The 18,340-nt window shown below is 47.3% G+C and overlaps 1 protein-coding gene across 1 annotated transcript in view; it reads left to right on the forward strand.

Moving 5' to 3' along the window:
* PSMG1 (proteasome assembly chaperone 1) overlaps window positions 1–8,331 on the forward strand; it is a 143,163-nt gene extending 134,832 nt beyond the window's left edge. The window contains exon 7 of the mRNA XM_078656842.1: window positions 8,133–8,331. Coding sequence (XP_078512968.1) covers window positions 8,133–8,207 — 75 coding nt within the window. The 3' untranslated portion in view covers window positions 8,208–8,331. The remainder of the gene's footprint in view (window positions 1–8,132) is intronic.
* The last annotated feature ends 10,009 nt before the right edge of the window (window positions 8,332–18,340 follow it).

An 18,340-nucleotide genomic window follows, 5' to 3' on the forward strand; every position in this document is an offset into this window, starting at 1 on the left:
CAGTCTGTTTTAGTCGGTCAAGGAGGATGGGGTGAGAGACCGTATCGAATGCAGCGGACAGGTCGAGGAGGACTAGCATGGCCTCCTCGCCCCTGTCCACGCATTCCCGGATTGTCTCCGATACTTCCAACAGGGCCGTCTCTGTGCTGTATCCCGCCCGAAATCCAGATTGTGAGTCGTGCAGTAGTGAGTTGCTTTCCAAGTACTCCGTGAGTTGCAACTGCACGGCTTTTTCCAAGACCTTTGCAGGTTTGGGGAGAAGGGAAATGGGGCGGTAGTTGGAGAAAACAGTGGGATCAGCATCTGCCTTTTTTAGAATGGGGATCACCAAGGCTTCCTTCCAAGTGGTAGGGAAAGAGCCATGGTGCAGGGAGGCATTCCAGATGGAGAGGAAAGAGTCGGCTAACGAGGGGGCCAGTTCACCCATGAGTTTGGCAGGGACAGGGTCAGAGGGTGCACCAGACTTGCAATGGATGAGTAGTCTGATGGCATCCTCCTGGGTGAGTTTATTAAAGGCAAGAAAGGACGGTGAGGCCGGGGGACTTGTGGACAGAGGCCGGGGTATTGGCCCTATAGGGAAGGAGATGCATAGCTTGTTGATTTTTTCGAGGAAGAAGTCCGAAAGTCCTTCGCACAGGGTCTGACTAGCTAAGTTCTGAGTGGTCCTGGCCGGAGGATTGATGAAATCTTTAACGATGGAGAAGAGGGTTTTTGAAGAGTTTTTGGCCTTGGTAATTTGAAGCGAGAAATGATCTTTCATGGTGATTTTTTTATGTTTGCGAAATTTTTTCAGGGCAGCTTTGTAGGCAAGCTTAGCTTCAGGGTCGTAATTTAGTCTCCACTTCCGTTCGAGTACTTTGCATCTGCTTTTTTCCTCACGGAGAGGGGTGGAGAACCAAGGAGCGGAGGGGCGAGATCTAGTGGAGGCAATGATTTTCTGGGGGGCAATGAGGTCAATAGCATTGATGAGGGCGGTATTAAGCTTGGCGATATTAGCATCAATATCAGAGGATAGATGAACCGTCTGGAAGTGGAATACCGGGTCCAAGGTGGCGCATGTTACTTTGTGCCACTTCCTTCCCAGCTCTTTCCTGGACGCAGGAGGGACAGATTTCCGGTCTAAGGCCAAAGAAAAGGGGATGAGATAGTGGTCGGACCACGTAAGGGGAAGGGAAGGGGAGACAGTGATAGTGGAGAAATTGGCGAAAATAAGATCTAAGGTGTGACCAGCCACATGAGTAGGACCGGTGACAAGTTGAGTGAAATTAAGACTATCCATGATTTCTAGCAAATTATTCGCTTTCGCGCAGAGAGGGTTATCAACGTGAAGGTTAAAATCACCTAAAACTAGAAAGCATTGATGTTGAAGGGATAGATCAGCCAACTGGTGGGTGAGAGCGGTAAGAGAAAGGGAAGCAGCCGTGGGGGGGTTATAGATTAGTGAACCAGCCAGTATAACTGCCGCAGAATCGGATACAGAGAAGTATAGGGCTTCAATTATACCAATGTTGGTAAGTTTGGTGGTGGTCAGCTGAAGATGAGATTTGAAGATGACTGCTAGTCCGCCTCCCGATTTACCCCCAGCCCGGTTAATACATTTTATGTCATAGCCTGGTGGGATGGCCAGATAGATGTCCGGAGAGGAGGAATCAGTTATCCAGGACTCAGTGAGAAATAGAATATCCCACTCGTTGGAGGAAATCGACATCCAGATGTCGTTGGCATGACGGGGGAGAGACCGGCAGTTAACCAAGCCTGCTTTCAGCATCCGGTGGTTAGATGCTGGGAGCTGCGGCGAGGGATGAGAAAGCAAATGAAAAGGGTAGGCCGGGAGAGTAAAGTTGCATTGAGGGCAATGAAAAGGAACGGATTCTAAACTCCAGATCCAACATATCCCCCAACATTCGGTGCACCTGAAGCCAATAGTCATGTAATCGCCGACATGTCCAGGAAAGATGGGCAAAGTCAGCCTGCGGCGCCCGGCACTTAGGTCAATCTTGTGAGCTAGAACAGGGGTGTGATAGATACGTCTCAGGAATTTAAAATGTATAAGTTTATGCCTACTATTCAAAGACACGTCCCTAGTGACCACACAGCACGCTGCCCACTGGTCGTCGGTAATTGGGTTACCCAGATCTTTTTCCCATGCAGCGCGTACTGCTGTATCCTACGAAGGAAAAGCGGCAAGACATAACTTATATAGTTTAGAGACAACATGTGATCCCGTCTGACTCTGTATTATGAATGCGAGTATCGCAGCTTCTTCAGGGGGGAGTGGGAATGTGCTGAATCCTGCTTGGAGCATGGATCTAAGTCTGGTCAGTGTGAAAGAGTCCATGAAGGTACGGTCAGTAAAGCGCTGATCTTCTGTTACGGAGAAAACATGTCCCTCCGGGAAAAGATCCCCAATAGTGTCTAAGTGGAATTTGGATAGAGCGCGCTGCACCACCTTTTCGTTGGTGATAGGAAGCCAGTAGGAATTGGGCAGAGGAAGGGCGGGAGAGTAGAGTGTAGCAATGTGTAGCAATCTGCGTAATTTATCCCAAGCCCAGCACGTGGTGGACACAGTTTGTATGTCTAGCGGGTCCCGGGGAAAGCCTTTGGGGAGGAGTGTCCTAAGAGGTACTGGCAGCACAAGGTCCGCCTCTGGCTTTAAATGTATAATTCTGGCATCGGGATGGAACCAGTAATAGGCATATGAGGCCTGTGCGACTAAATAATACAGGTAAAAATCGGGCACGCCGAATCCGCCACGCTCATAAGGGAGCGTCAAGGCGTGCCATGATACCCGAGGGTTCCTGCCGCCCCATACCAACTTCAACAACAGTGTTCGAAGTTGCGTGAAAAAAATCTTGGTAAGGGGTATCGGGATATTGTTGAATAAGTACAAAAACCGGGAAACACGATCATCTTTATTATGGCGATCCGGCCCGCCATAGATAGAGGGAAGCGAAGCCATCGCTCCATGTGATCTTCTAAAAAATCAAGAGCGCGCCCATAATTTAAGCGGACAATTGACAGTGTCGAGGTAAACATGAATCCCCAAATATTTAACAGAGTCCGTATTCCATTCCAAAGGAAAGGCGCAAGTCCATTCGGAGGTGGAGGGAGTGAGCGGGAAAATTACCGATTTGTGCCAATTTATGCGGAGGACCGAATATTCTCCAAAACGGGCGATCTCCAACAACAGTGGCTCCAGATTTGTCTGTGGCATACGGACATACAGGATCGTGTCGTCTGCATAAAGCGAGACGAGGAGAGGACCAGTATGAAACTGAAGCCCTCTGTGCAAATTTTTCTCCTGAAAATGCCGCACCAAAGGGTCCATCGCTAGGATGAACAGCAGTGGTGATAATGGGCATCCTTGACGGGTGCCTCGCGAGAGAGAAACACTGTCCGTGATGGTGCCATTCAGACGTATTCGTGCGGTAGGTGCGGTATATAATAACTCAACCGTAGCCACAAACATCTCAGGCATCCCCATTCGCCTCATGATCGACAAAAAAAAGGGCCACTCCAGAGTGTCAAACGCTTTTTCTGCGTCAAGAAACACCGCTGCAGTAGGGAGAGATGGATCCATCCTGTGTATCACAGAGAACAACGTCCTCAAATTGAAAGAGGTGGATCTATGAGGGACAAATCCGGACTGCGCCGGGGAAATAATGGACTCCATCAGGAGCGATAAGCGTATCGCAAGAACCTTGGCAAGAATCTTATAGTCCAGATTCAGTAGGGACAGTGGCCTGTAGGAGCCACAAGAAGAAGGGTCGCGCCCTGGTTTTGGGAGAAGCACAATTACCGCCTCTCTAAGCGTTGGAGGCAGCATTCCGGCCTCTAGGGCCTCCGCATAGACCTCGACCAGTCTTGGCACCAGTTCCTCCTTATACTCCTTGTAAAAGTCAGCGGAAAAGCCATCTAGTCCCGGCGCCGAAGAGCCCTTCAAGGAATCAATGGCTTCCACTATAGAGTCTGGGGTGATTGGAGAAGCAAGAAATTCCTGCATATGCTTCTCAAGATACACCATGGCAATCTCGTTTAAGTAGGAGCCGGAGTTGCGTTGTTCGCCTGTAAGTGTCGACGTGTAAAGAGTTTGGTAGTACGACAAAAAGGTGCTGCATACAGCAGGAGTGGAGTGATGTCGGGAGCCCTGAGTGTCTACTATGTCTGTGATGTAAGCCGCCTGTCGAGGGGGGCGGAGCAGTTGCGCAAGAAGCTTCCCTGGTCTGTCTCCCTCCCCGTACTGACGCGCCGTGTGATATTTACCCATGAATTTCAGCTCTGTCAGCGGTATCCCTGAATTCCAACAGCAACTCCAGCCGTTTGGCCTCCGTCGACTCGGACGGGTCACTAGACACCTCCCCATCAATCCTAGCAATGTCTTTTTCAAGACGGGTTAGAGTGGCCCGAATCTCTTTTAGGGCACCCACATGTTTATCGATACACACCCTGCGAATGGTGGCTTTGAATCCCTCCCACAGCGTGGCCCAGGTGCTCACAGAACCGGTATTTATGTCAAAGTACTCTTCAATAGCGCTGCGGATCTTTTCATTAAAAACCGGGACTAGCAGGGCCCTTCCTGGAAATCGCCACTGTCTCTCATATCCACCCTGTCTGGGAATGAGCAAGTTCAGTACAATGGGGGAGTGGTCCGAAAAAGTTTGCGGTAGAGTGGAAAGTGTATCCACCCATCCAGCGACTCCAGGGGAAAGCAACCAATAATCTATTCTAGTGCTAGTTCCGTGGAACCCAGATTGGTGTGTAAACTCTGGCGCATTGGGGTGCATCCTGGCCTCTATGTCTATCAGGGAGAAGTGAGAGCAAATATCAGCGAGCACACGGCTGGATCGGGCTTTGGAGTCCGGGGAGGTGGAAGTACTATCCCTGTCTGGGTTCAGCACCACATTAAAATCGCCCCCCATCACTAACAGTTCTATGTCCGAATTAAGCAGCGTCAGTTGAAGCTCCTGAAAAAAGGCGGGGGAATCAACATTCGGCCCGTAAACTCCCACCATGGCGATCTTGTACCCCATCAACTCTCCAGTCAGTAACACGTATCTACCTTCCCTGTCAGTGACACTTCCAGTTAGCACAAATGGAACACGCTTATGTATAAAAATTGCAACGCCCCTAGCTAACTGCTAAAGTTAGAAAACATTCTGTGTGTATCCCAACTCCTAGCCACCGAGACGTCAGCCAACGGTGCCAAGTGCGTCTCCTGAAGAAAAAGGACATCCACCCTGTGTCGTGCTGCATAGTTCAATACCTGTTTGCGTTTCCGTGTGGTATTCAAGCCCCGAACATTCCAAGACATCAATGTAAGTCTGGACGGACCAGACTGCCTACCTATCCTGGCCATCGCACAAAATCAATAACACTTTCCAGTAGCAATGGTCCCAGCATCTCGCTCCCAACCTCCACGCAATTACTCAAACAAACAAAATAACCCCTAAAGCATTACATACCCCGCCCCCCACCCACCACCCAGCCTCCCAACAGCCCAGGAGAGGCAATCCCCATGTGTGCATGATCGTAACCAGCGAAACTTTGAGAACAATAACCATATCGTGAAGCAATAACATTTCCAACAAAAGAAGACCCCAATAAAGTAAGACAATAAGGCATGAGCCATAGGGGCGAGCAACGCTACCCCATGCGGGTAACCCTATTAGGCGGCCCGATTGGTATCGGCCAGTTAACTATCCACTGGTAAACCACATCAATTGTGAAACAACATCAGCAAAGTCAAGCCATTAAGCATGCGAAGGTCGTCAGCCCTGACCGGTTTCTGCAAAAAGGTCCACACTGTTCTGCGTGTCAACTCGAGGAGGGGAGTGTGGTGCATTATTGGAGGCCGAAGGCGAGCCCTGTTTTCTGTAGTCTTGACAAAAGTCCTGTGCCTCTGCAGGGGATTAAAAAATGCGGTATCTGCCATTCACATCCACTTTCAGTCTTGCGGGATACAGCATTCCATATTTTAAACCAAGATTATGCAGAGTCGCCTTGACGCCGTTGTACTTGCGTCTTGCACCATCATCGTAAAGTCTGGGATGAAGGACAGAGTGCCACCCTGCCATCTCACTTCTCCAGCCTCACGCGCGGCGCGGAGCGCGGCATCTCGGTCGGGGAAGTTCATGATCCTGGCAATTATGGGGCGCGGGGCTTGTCCGGGACGAGGTCTAGGCCCCAGTGACCTGTGGGCACTCTCCACTACAAAGCCATCCGTGAATGTGTCTCTGCCGAACAATTCAATGAGCAAGTGTTCAACAAAAGTGTCCCAACGCCCCGTCGCGGTTGTCTCCGCCACGCCAATTATGCGTAGATTGTTGCGTCGGCTGCGCGCTTCCAAATCCTCATTTTTTATGGCCACATCTTTAAGAATTTTCTCAACGACGTTCCAGCCTCTTAAGCGTTTTGGCCGCGCCATCTTCAACGTCCGAAACCCTGGATTCCACCACATCCAGGCGTCTATCATGGGCCTGCACCCTGGAGCCCATATCCGCAAGTTTTTGCTCGAGGGTGTCAAAACGCATACAAGGGCCTTGAAGCCCGCGCGCATTTCACCCATCATGGTGGCAACCATAGCAGCGGCATCTCCCCCCCTCCGGCGTGCATGCCGCCCCGGCAGTGGTACTGGGCGGAGGGTCCGCCGCCAATAGAGAAGTTTTATCAAAACTCAGTTTCCTCTGGTTGGGATCTCTTTTCCCCATGGCAGAGCCCAAGGAAAGCGCAGTACTATGAAAAGCGCGATGCGAGTATATATCTCGTGTGTGGCAGGCAACCAAGTGGAGTACAGCCAGGATTCAAGCCCAGACGTTTGTGTGTGAGCGTAGGACCAGATTGTTATAGCGCGCAGTTTTATACCAGGCCACGCAGTTCAATAATAGGGGAAGGAGCGTTTCCGACCACGCGTCCATCTGCAGAGCACCACTTGCTGCGTTCACCCGTCAGGGACCCGGCATGAAGGGGGCAGCCGTCCGAGGAGCAGGTCACCAGAAGGGAGCACACCCCTTCAGCAAGAAATGGCAGTGTATAACGTAGGCATCACCACAGCCTGAACTGTCACCAACATTGCAGGAGCACAGGGGGGAAATACACAGTCTCTCCGTGTGTCGCTAGGGCGGGCCGCCAACGATCCCAGAGAGGCCTCCCCGGAGCCCCACCACCAACGCCCACAGCCCCCTCCCACCGCCAAGCGAGCACCCCCGTCCGCCGCGCCAGCCCCACCGCGAGCCTCCAAATCGAGGCCACGGCTACAGAGCGCGCCCAGGCCTGAAAAAGCCCCGACTTAGCCCTAGAGCCAGGAGCCCCCACCTGAAAGCCCACGGAGCACCCACAGCGAACGCGAGAGCCCGCAGGCGGAGCAACGAGGGCCCGCAGGGTCAGCGGCGCAGCCCAGAGCGGCACTCACCCGAAATCCGGCGCAGAAAGGGAAAGATGGCGCCGAGACCCACCGGCCTCAGCTCCCCTCCGCCGAAGCGTCCACACCAGACTGTTCCCGCTTCTCAGGAGCCACCCAGATGGGCAGGGCGGCTCTACTTGCCGGATGTAATGCCGATGTGGGGCCGAGGAGCGGTTTTCACAGCATTTCAGCCGCCTACAGGAGCCCGCATGGAGGAGCTTCAAAGCGAAGCAGCCATTCCGGTCGCGCCGTGGCCACGCCCCCCCTTAGCCTTTCTGGAGATTATATAAAAACTCTGAGGTGCCCTGTAAGTACCCACAGTTTGCCCTGTAGAAATGCTGAGCTGGCTGCTCAGTTACACTACTGCTTGACTGTTTTGTTTCATTTCCATCTTACAATATTGTACTATTGTGATTGAGGCTTCTACTGCGGTTTGTGTTGTGTATGTGTGAGTGTGTGCTGTTGGCTTTTCTGTATTGTGCAGTGTCGGTGTGCACGTGACTGCTCTGCATCTGTATGTGCTGGACTGGTGCTGTCTGCTGTAATGAGAAAACGAGAAAAGGATTGATTTCTGTGCGCAATACTTGTAAGGTACCGAATTTAAACCTGCAACCTATTTTGTATGCAAAAAACTATTACTAAAAATAAACCTAAATTAAATAATATACAAATGTTGTTTCAACCTTTGCAATATAGCTGTATTTTTAAGCGACCTGTTTTATTATCTTTACAGGATACCTCTAATAGCATAGAAATACTGAAGAAAATAGTCACATCTGAAGAAATTCAAAGCAACCTCTACACATGAAGCTTGCCAACGGGTTTTCACTCTCTATTAGATCTGTGTATATTTTGTACTCTTATCTCCTTTGTGGATTATTTCTTCAAATGTGAGTTTATTTTTAATGGAAATAATAAAAGCTCTCCAGCTGGCTTGAGCAGATGTCTTTTTTCATCATCTAGAAATATTTTGCAAAAATGTAATGTTCAACCACAAGGTGGGAGTTTTGTCGTTTTTGTGTTCTTAATGAATCATTGTGCTACATGACGGTGGTGCTTCCTTTGTGGATGCTGTTCATACTGAGCAAAAACTGTTTAATGCCTGATGATGTGCAAGTAAGGACAGCGCCGCTGTGGGAGCAGTGAACACGCACAGCACAAGTTGCAGCGTCATCATCGGCACCATGTTAATGGCTGTGATTTTAGAGGTGTAAAAGCCAGCACGTTTGACAGAGCCAAGGCATGGCGGTCGCTTGGCCAGAAAGAATATTTCAGCATCCATATTGAGTCCATTTGCGGTTGTATTTATTGTAATGGTCCTGCTACGTTCTCGATGGCGCAGGTTAAATTCCGGGCACCTGCTCTGGTGTGTTTTTTATTCTTTTGCAATTCAAATTGAAGTTAACAAACAGTATGTTAAAGGAGCTGAAACATCCAACAGTAGCGCTGCAGTGTTGCTAAGTGGAAGGTTTATAGGACTAAAGCGGCGCCTGTTTACAACGATCGCCATATGAAAGAAAGTGCGTTACATGCGGTAAAAGCTCAGTGTGGCGCTTCATTAGAGATAAGGTATGGCGTGCTTCATGGAGACTGCCGAGGACGCCAACAACAAGGGAAGGATTGCTTCCTCCTGGGGGCTACTTGGGAACGGGCATCCCATAATACTGGGCGATGTATGATGAGGAAGTGCAAAAGGAGAAGAGAACCAGAGAAACTACAGAAAAAGGACAAGCTAGAGTCAAGAACCATGTTACAAATTCACTTAAAGGGTTAGGAAATCATAATGAAATGCTGTTTGGTGAGGGCGTGTTTATGGGGTCCCTTCCAAACAGCGATTCCCTATGGTATGTATTAATGTTTTGTGACTGAATTCTGATTGGTAAACAGTAATCATTTATAACTGCCTCAAATGAGGTGGTTACCCCTTCACTAACAGGAAGGGCTGCTGGAGGGACCCCTTACCCTTTGACAATGTTTTAAAATAAAAGTTAAACGGTTCATTTTTTTAATAGAAACTCATCCCGTTTTCCTTCAAGGAAAACGGATATTCATAAAAAATAAAAATGCTTTATTTAAAAGCAATCCTAGACATGGTGGTCTCCTGACCCCAGCAGACCACCCTCCTTGTGATGGCTGTCATTTCTAATGCGTCGCAAATTGTGACCTACCTCAATAATATTCATGAGATCCTGGGCAACAATTTGTGACCCACCTCATTAATATTCATGAGGTAGCTTGATTTGCAACCCACTAAGAATTGTTAATTTAAAAATAAAAGTTTAATACATTAAGAATAGTGATTACCAAATAGCGATTCTGAAAAAATCCCGATTTGGAAATCGCTAAACATACAAAACTTTTTCGTCCCAAATCGTCTGCAAAGCTACCAAATGGTGAGCATAAAAGTGCTGTTGTTATGCAATGTGTTACATTTCTAGTGTGATATTCACTGGTTCGAATTAGAGAATATGCCAATGTGACCATTGGAAACACAAAAGGGCAGGACCCTACAATTGTGACAATGCCTACAAATCACATGGGTGGTTTCCCTGATGCAAACTCAAAGGCGGTTGTGGCAAACAGCACAAATCCTGCACACATACAGTAGGTGGATGCTCTGGGAGGTGCCAAAGGTCAGGCAGAGGCACCACCCAAAGCATTTATCCACAGCAAATCACAGGGCAACTGGGGGGGGGGCAAAAAGATCTACAGAGTGGTAAGACATTTTTTTTTTTTAAATTCTTTTTATTGAAACAAAACAGCTCCATCAAAAGACACATCAGGTAGCAGTGGAAGTGCAGTGGTACTTACACAGTAAATGTTTAGAATAAACCAGCCGTCAGCAGACATAGTAACGGTCTACCCCCAGGTCATGCCCCAACAAATTGCAGGTGGGTCCGCTAACCTGCCCCCACCTCCCTGCCTAGCCCCCCCTCCCTGACTAGAGCCCTCCCCCCTTCCTCCCTCCCCCCTCAGCCCCCTCACGGTGTGTTCAGAACCTGCCACCAGCCGAGGCTCATGGCCTCCCAGGAAGTGGGTGTGTCAGATATATACAGTGTGTGGTGCTCAGTGGGGGAGACCCCTACGGGGAAGCATCTGGGGTATCCATCCATTCCCCTCTGTACCTCCTCCAAGCCTTCCATATCTTTTCCAATTTTTTGGGGCAGCCTCAACTATTATAGATGACTTTCTCTGCCCTCTGGCACCAGTCCATATCTCGTTCCCATTCCTCTATTGTTGGTATCAAGTCATTCCCCAGAGTCGTACGATGTTTCTCTTGGCCACCATGGGTAAGACATTTTTTAACCCAATTACAGCAAGGCTGGGAGAGGGAAAATGAGCTCCACACTAAGGGCAGCCACCTTCAGACATGGAAGCATGGAGTCATGAGCCGTCACAGGGAGGAATGCAGACCCTGGTGCATCCCTTCCAGCAATAATGGAAACGCACTATATGACAGCATCGCTTGGGCAGCCATACATGGTAGCAGAGTCCATGGGTCTAGCAAGATTGATAATTATGCTGGTAAAGAAAAAGATATGGCAGAAATAATCATAGACATACCTTCACTATAGCAAGCCAAACTGGAGAGTTTTGGATCGCTAAACCTGATCAGAAGTTTGCCTCTGGGCCACGTGGGCATACCTAACAGGACATGAACCTGATTTCGGATGTTCACAAGAAGGTTATATTTCAGAAGATTCCCCGCATTCCTTCTGTGTTTACCTTTTCCACTTCTCCTACCATTCTCTGAGTCCCACTGTCTCCCAATTCCCATTTTGTTTGTCCTCCCACCACTGGACCGTCTCTTGTGTTGTCCCAAGCCCCTCCTCGCTAATCACAATTGACCCACCTCCTGAGTTCCTTCACTATTAAGGACCACTGTCTGACCCATAACATCTCTCCTACCTCCTTATCTCACGCTTAATTTAAGGACAGTGGATTTTGGGAGGAGAACTGTTCATTTATGAGTCTGCTGTGGAAAGCAGCTTTGGGGCAGAGTGGATGAGTTAGATTTAATAACATCTTACACTGCATTTCACGAGGGAGAGAACAGGACAGCGCCACAGCTACTAAGATATGGTGCTGTCCCAGTCCCTCGACTGAAGCACAATTAGGTTGCCTAGCACCACACACACATGTGTACTTTAGTGGAAAGGTGCATGAATCACATCTAGCATAGATTATGTACTGGAAGGATACCCTTCTAGTACAAAACACCATACCTAGACAAACTTTAAAATGTTTCCCTTTTGGGGTGTTTTCTGTTCAGTACAGCACACTTGCAAAGTCGGAAAAGTTTGGAAAAACTAAAATATTTCCCATTTTAAATGCCTGCCTCAAAGATCACAACAAGGGGATGGATAAAATGCTTGAATTAATCTCAGCCACTGGCAGCCAGCCCATGGGCTGCATCTAAATCCATAATTTTTCACCTACCATGCCACCTCAATTTGGACCCAGCCATATGCAAATCGGTCTTGAGCTTGCCCCTAGGGCCGGTATTGCTGTGATTAGGGCTGATCAGCCAGTTATAGATTGATCTGATTGAACAGTAAGCACGGGACACACGTCTGGGCATACCAGTCACACTTAAGGTGTCAACTGCAACAACAACAAGCTGATGGATAAAGTGCTTGAATTAATCTCAGCGACTGGCATTCCAATCCATCATTTTTCACCCACCATGCCACCTCAGTTTGGATCCTGCCATATATAAAACATTCTTAATCCTGCTCAAATGGGAACTGTCCAATTCAAACTGCCAAGCCAGGTCTTCCCTGAACCGGAATACAAGCAATCTAGGACCAGTTTTGCCTTGATAAAGGCTCATCAGCCAGGTCCTGGGTTGCTTGTGTTCCGGTCCAGAGAGGAACTGGGTTTGCAGTTAGGGCTGTACTGTTCCTACTGGAGCAGGGTCAAGACCGATTTGCATATAGTTGGGTCCAAACTGACGTGGCATAGTGTTCAAACTAATGATCAACTGGGATGCATCCCTGAGTAACTACCAGTGGCCGAGATGAATTAAATCATTCCATCCATCACTTTTTGTTTACTTTTGTGTGTCTCAAAACCGCATTATTGTTTTGGCACAAAACCCTGTGCACTATTGTTAGTAGATAGGGGTTCTGTCATAAACCACGAATGGTTGCATGGAAACTACCATGTACCACTCATGGAATGCCCCCTAGATGCAAAGTAATACAAAGCGCTGCTTTGCATTACTTTCATGCTGCGGCAACAAATGATGGATGGAATGATGAATAAATCAAACATTCACCCCCAGTCATAAGATCATTTATTTGCTCACACCACCACCCCAGTTTGGACCAATCTTTATGCAAATCAGTCTTGATCCTGCTCCTCATGGGAACAGTCCAGCCTGAACTGCCAAGCCGGGTCTTCCCTGGAAATGAAACTAGCATCCAGGGACTGCTTTTGCAGTATCACCATTCATCAGCCAGGCTTGCTTGAATCCAGTGGCACAGCGTGCAAGGGACCCACTTCTGGGCATACCCATCCCACTTAAATCGAAAAATGCTGCAGCAACAAGTGATGGACGGAATGCTAAATAAATCAGACATTCACCCCTATTCAAGAGATCTGGGTTAAATCCATTGTTCTTTTTCTCACAATGCCAAACCAGTTAGGACCCAGCCCTATGAAACCAGACTTGAGCCTGCTCCTCATAAGTACAGTCCAGCTCAAACTGTTGGAATAAGGCTATTCGTGGGCAAAACGCGTTACCTGGTAAAGCAAAAAATGAGCGTATTGCGAAACCGAGCATGCGTATATATGTGTGTGTGTATATATATATATATATCTACTCGCCAGTTCCAGGTGGGCTGCCCCCTCCCTTGGGACTTGCACTGTGTGAGACCCAAGCACAACCCACAGTCTCCTGGGTCCTGCAGCCATGGGCTAACAAGGCCGGCTTTAGCGCTGATGGCGCCCAGTGCGAGAATGGCAGCACCCAGTGACCACCTCCCACGGATTCCCTCTCTACCACCCTACAAGAGCACTTTACATCACACACACATTACACAGAGATACTCAATCATAGGTGTGTAAATTATTGTATAGGAACTTTTACATAAGACCGAGGACTACAAGGGGTAGGAGTCACTTGTCATCCATACTGGTAGGCAGTATAGTTTAAGAGTGCTTGGTCTGGAGAAGCACAAACTAAGAATTTAAAATGTAACACCATGGTTGGGGGTTCTCTTTAGTAATCAGAATTGATTTCTTTCCAAATGAACTCTTTTTCCGACATTCGGTAAATGAAAGACTGTGGGGAAAAACATAACTCTCCCATCTGTGCCTTGCAGTTTGCATGCAGCTCTTTGAGGGCAGTTAATAGTATAAACTGGAAGTAACAAAAGGATCTCTCAGACAAACACAGTAACCTACTGATCTGTTTACATTATATGCATTTTGTGATCTGCATGGTAAACGTTCCATACAGTAGGCATATTAACCCTCTGTGCTACCTTACCACTAGACAAACCTCCTATATCTCTCTAGGAAAAACTTTAATCACTGGAGTTATATTGACATTTATATTGTTGCCTCAAAATTTCTGGAGGCCTGGAACGTCACAGCAGGTGCTTTTAAAACCATAAAATACTTGCAAACACCACACCCCACCCAAAGTCAACGCCCGATGTGGTCTCGCCGCCCAGTGCTATCGCACCACCCTAGAGCTGGCCCTGAACACCAAAATGACCCCTGCATCTCAGTCAGCGACTGCAGACTGGTGTGGGTTGGGCTGGGTTTCTGGCTGGTGCTCCAGTTCGGTTGCACGTATTTAAATCGCTCTTCTAAAGACCTTTTCAGCTAAACACATTTAGATATATTTTGTATCTACTTCACTTTGCTCGTACCTCTCAATGGCCAATCTCTGCATGGTAACAGCGATTAGACAGGTGCTTGAAGTCCCCTGAGGTGTGGAGTGAGCCCAACCCCTGCATGAGTGAAAAGCAGTGCGTCCGGCAGGGCTCACAACAGAAACAAGCATTGGCAAAGCCAATAGGTCTTGGCAGTGCCTAAGCTATTGGCCTTGTTAATGTGAATCTCTTTTAGCCATGTTGTCTAGCAGTATATATGCTGTTCAGCATGGCTGAAAGTTACTGAAAGATTGGAATCACAGGATGTTGAGCTGACACTGAGTCTCTTCACCCCCCATGTTAAGTTTATTGTCCTACCTCTCCTTAAAAAAAAAAGCACTACAACAAGGCCTGCGCTGTCTGCATCATTGCGTTTTTTTTAAGTGACTTTAAACAATGTGGAACAGCAGGCTAAAACATATTCATGTCTAGAGATCACAGCCCCTGCCCTAACCTCCCTTTCCCATATCTCCCCTTGTTTCGTCATCGGATCCTACCAATATGAAAAAACGAAAAAAGCTGTGTTCGTTTCTCGGCTCAACAATCCTTCATCAGGCTCAAAACTTCTCAGCGTCTTCTGACATCTCGTTGCTGCCTTTTTCTCAACAATCCTTGAAAAAGAAGGCAACTGACATCTCCTTCATAGAAAATCATTATATTACTGACCGCTTGCCAGTCAGCTTTTGACCTCCCCATGAGTTGGAAGTAGCATTTCTTGTTGTGTTAAACAATTTGTGCCTGAATTTTGATCAGGAAGGTAGAGGACGCTTGATATTACTAAAATTATGGTGTCACATTTGTCAGTTTCCCATCCTGTGCTTTTGAATCAACTGGAACAACCTGAAAGTTAAGGTATTCCTCTGGCGTGTCGTACCTTTATCTTATCTAAGAGGTCAAAAGCCATCCATCCTCTCCCCTGCAATTTCAGTGATATACTAAACGTCTGGTTTTTGAAATTTTTTGGGCCGCCGCTATTTATTCTTTATCTTACCTAGTAAGCCTTATTTATACAATCCTTATATTTCTTGCTGATGTTTTATGCATATTGATATTGGATTCAATCAGTTGCTCTCTGGATAAAGAAAAAATCATTAAAACATCAGGGTCTTCATCTTTAATGGACCATATACAGTTTTCTTTAGTGGCCTTTGGAGTTAGGCCGATCAACCACCTTGGTTGAGTCAGCAAAAAAATCTTGGAATCATTTTCCAACATCTTCTCTCCTTGCCTGAACAGTGTGTCATCTACCTACTTTTAGTACATCCATATGCAACACAAAAGCATACCCTTTATACCTGTCACTGTTGCAAGACTGTTGTACAGTCAATTATCTTCTAACAAGCAGATTACACAAATATTTCCTGAATTGGAATTCCCACCTTTTGCATTTGGTACCCTTCAGAGCATTGGGAACAGTGCCAGGATTCTCATTTGAGACTGCCCAGATGCTATATCATTTCTATTCACCTTTCTGCTTGTTCCCGTTACCAAACTATCCGTCCATTTGCCAATGTGCAGCACATAAAAAGGTCCTCTCTTTCTTCAGCATCATATTATTCCTTCTGTTCATTCCAGAATCCTACACTCTGCAACAGCCATGCTCCTCTGTTATCCTAAAATTAAGAGGGAACTTATTGGACGCAGATCCTTCTCTTTTCTAGCAGCACAGGATTAGGCATCTCCCCCGCTTGAGCAATCGTATATGTTATATATTCTGGAGAAAAAAATTTAAAACTGGCCTTTCCTTACATTAGGACAGTCTGCATCCTGCCTTTGGAGATTGCTTTAGCGCCCAGATACCCTCTTGGAGTGGTATTTTCATTCATCTCTCAAAAGAACAATCCCTAAAGAAATGTGCATAAGCTGCACAATTTGGTGTCTTTTAAAAAGCCACCCAGAGGAAAGGGGAAGTTAAAGAAGCCCAAATATCTTGTAAAAATAGTCCTTTTGGGTATCTGTCCCAGCTTGTTTTAGAGTGCATCATATATGATACACACTATTTACACTATCCCAAAGTTTATTAAAATACAACACCTGGCTGCTGCACAGGGTCTGTCTGCCCATGTTCACAAAGGCAGCTGGATCACTGTCAAGTGCAGAATGAGAACGGGCAGGCTTTGCCAAGCACAAGATGATGTACACCTCTTCCCATGTAGTAGCAAGCCTCAGCCAGGCCTACTAGTGCAAGGGAGTCTCCCTTCTCTACACAGAGTCCTCAGACCAAATAACAAGAAGTTGGCACAGAAACTGGAATAGAAAAGACAGAGTTTATTAAACCTCATGAGGTGGAACTACATTCACACAACACCCTTCGGCATAGCATGAGGTAGCATACTAACTAGAAGGAGCTTGGTCCTTTTATACCCACACAGGGGCTGAAATGAAGGCGGTACAAAGCACAGAGTATTGGTTTGAGGTACATATAAGGTCATACAGATAGTGTGCTAGCAACAAGTTGGAAGGTCTGACAATCGGCTAACTTTGGTGGATACATCTTAACATTTTCAAGTTAGAGACAGCTGCATGTTCTACTGAGCATGTGCAAACTGAAGGAGGCTAAACATATCTTATCTCTAGGCAGATTTCAAGAGCAGTTGACAGGAAGGTAGGACAGAGCACATGGCATTCAAAATGGCCGACCGAAAGACAAAATGGATTCCGTAAAGCGGGTAAGATAGATCGAGAAACCAACTGTCTTCTGCTAATGCTTAATCTAACGATTGCTAAACTACCACACCCACATCAAATTATCCCAAACCTCAAGGAGTGAGAGTAAAGCTGGGGAAATTGCTGCTTCTCAGCAGCACAGTAAGAACTGGCCTTGCTGGGGAGGTGATGAGACAGGGAGTGTATGGTAGAAGGGGGCTGTGGAGGGGGTCATTCCATAGAGTACATCAATGCACATGGTATGATCAGCCAATCATTGAGCCTATGTGTGCAGGTAGTCACTATGTTCAGGGTGGCAAATCTTGTATTGCCGATTGGAAGGACCAAAAGTAGCCTGGGGCATGACTGGACTAACCTGTGAATGATGGAAATGGTCTTCAAGGGTTTTGCATTCCGCTATCACTTTAACCAAGAGCCACTGGATTTATCCGAGAGCAGGTGTAATTTGTGTATTACTTCTTAGGCTTAATATGAGTCGAGCAACATGAGTCTGGCAGCCTCGCAGTTTGGCAAGTGTCTTCTCAGATACTAAGGATGTGATATAAAAACTTTAAAACTGCGAATCACTGGGATTTTTTGGGAAAGTCAAGCACCACCTCCCCCAACCTATTCCACGCTGCTAGATTTCATTTCCTTATCGGAGAAAACTGCACGGAATCTGCTAAAGTAAATCCTTCATGTTTTGTTGCTTTAATTTACTACTTGTCTGTTTAGTGACTCGCTCCCAATAAAGCTTTTGGCAGTTTTTTCCCCCAGGGTTCCGGCCTTTTATATAGTGCCAAAAATCCACAAAGCTCAGCGGCCACCTCCTGGGCGCCCGATAGTCTCGGGTATAAATTCGATACTCGAGCCACTATCGCAGTTCGCAGACTTTTTCTTACGTGAATGCGTAGTAACACAACCTTCCTATGTGCAAGACACCACGGACATCCTACGGCACCTGAAAACAACAACTTACAACCCTGAGGAACAGTTCCTAGTGACGATTGACATTGTCACTTTACACCAACATACCCCAGGAGGCGACGCTGGTGGCAGCAGCTCGTACCCTGGGGCAATGTGAATGGTTTTACGACACGGCACCAACCTTCGTGCTCCAGTGCATAGAACTTGCACTTACTCGCAACTTCTTCACTTACAAAGACCAACTGTTCCTCCAAACATCGGGGACCTCGATGGGAGCCACCTTTGCCCCAAGCCTGGCGTGTATCTACGTCGGGCAATTCGAGACAAATTATATCCATCATGAATCTAATCTCTTCCAGAGGAACATTGTCCTCTGGAAGAGATACATTGACGACATTCTATGTATATGGAGGGGTACTGCGGACACATTGGACCAGTTCCTAATCTGGCTTAACAATCTGGACCGGTGCTTGCGATTCAC

This window comes from Lissotriton helveticus, chromosome 8 (assembly GCF_964261635.1).
Source record: "Lissotriton helveticus chromosome 8, aLisHel1.1, whole genome shotgun sequence".
In the NCBI taxonomy this organism is placed as follows: Eukaryota; Metazoa; Chordata; class Amphibia; order Caudata; family Salamandridae; genus Lissotriton; species Lissotriton helveticus.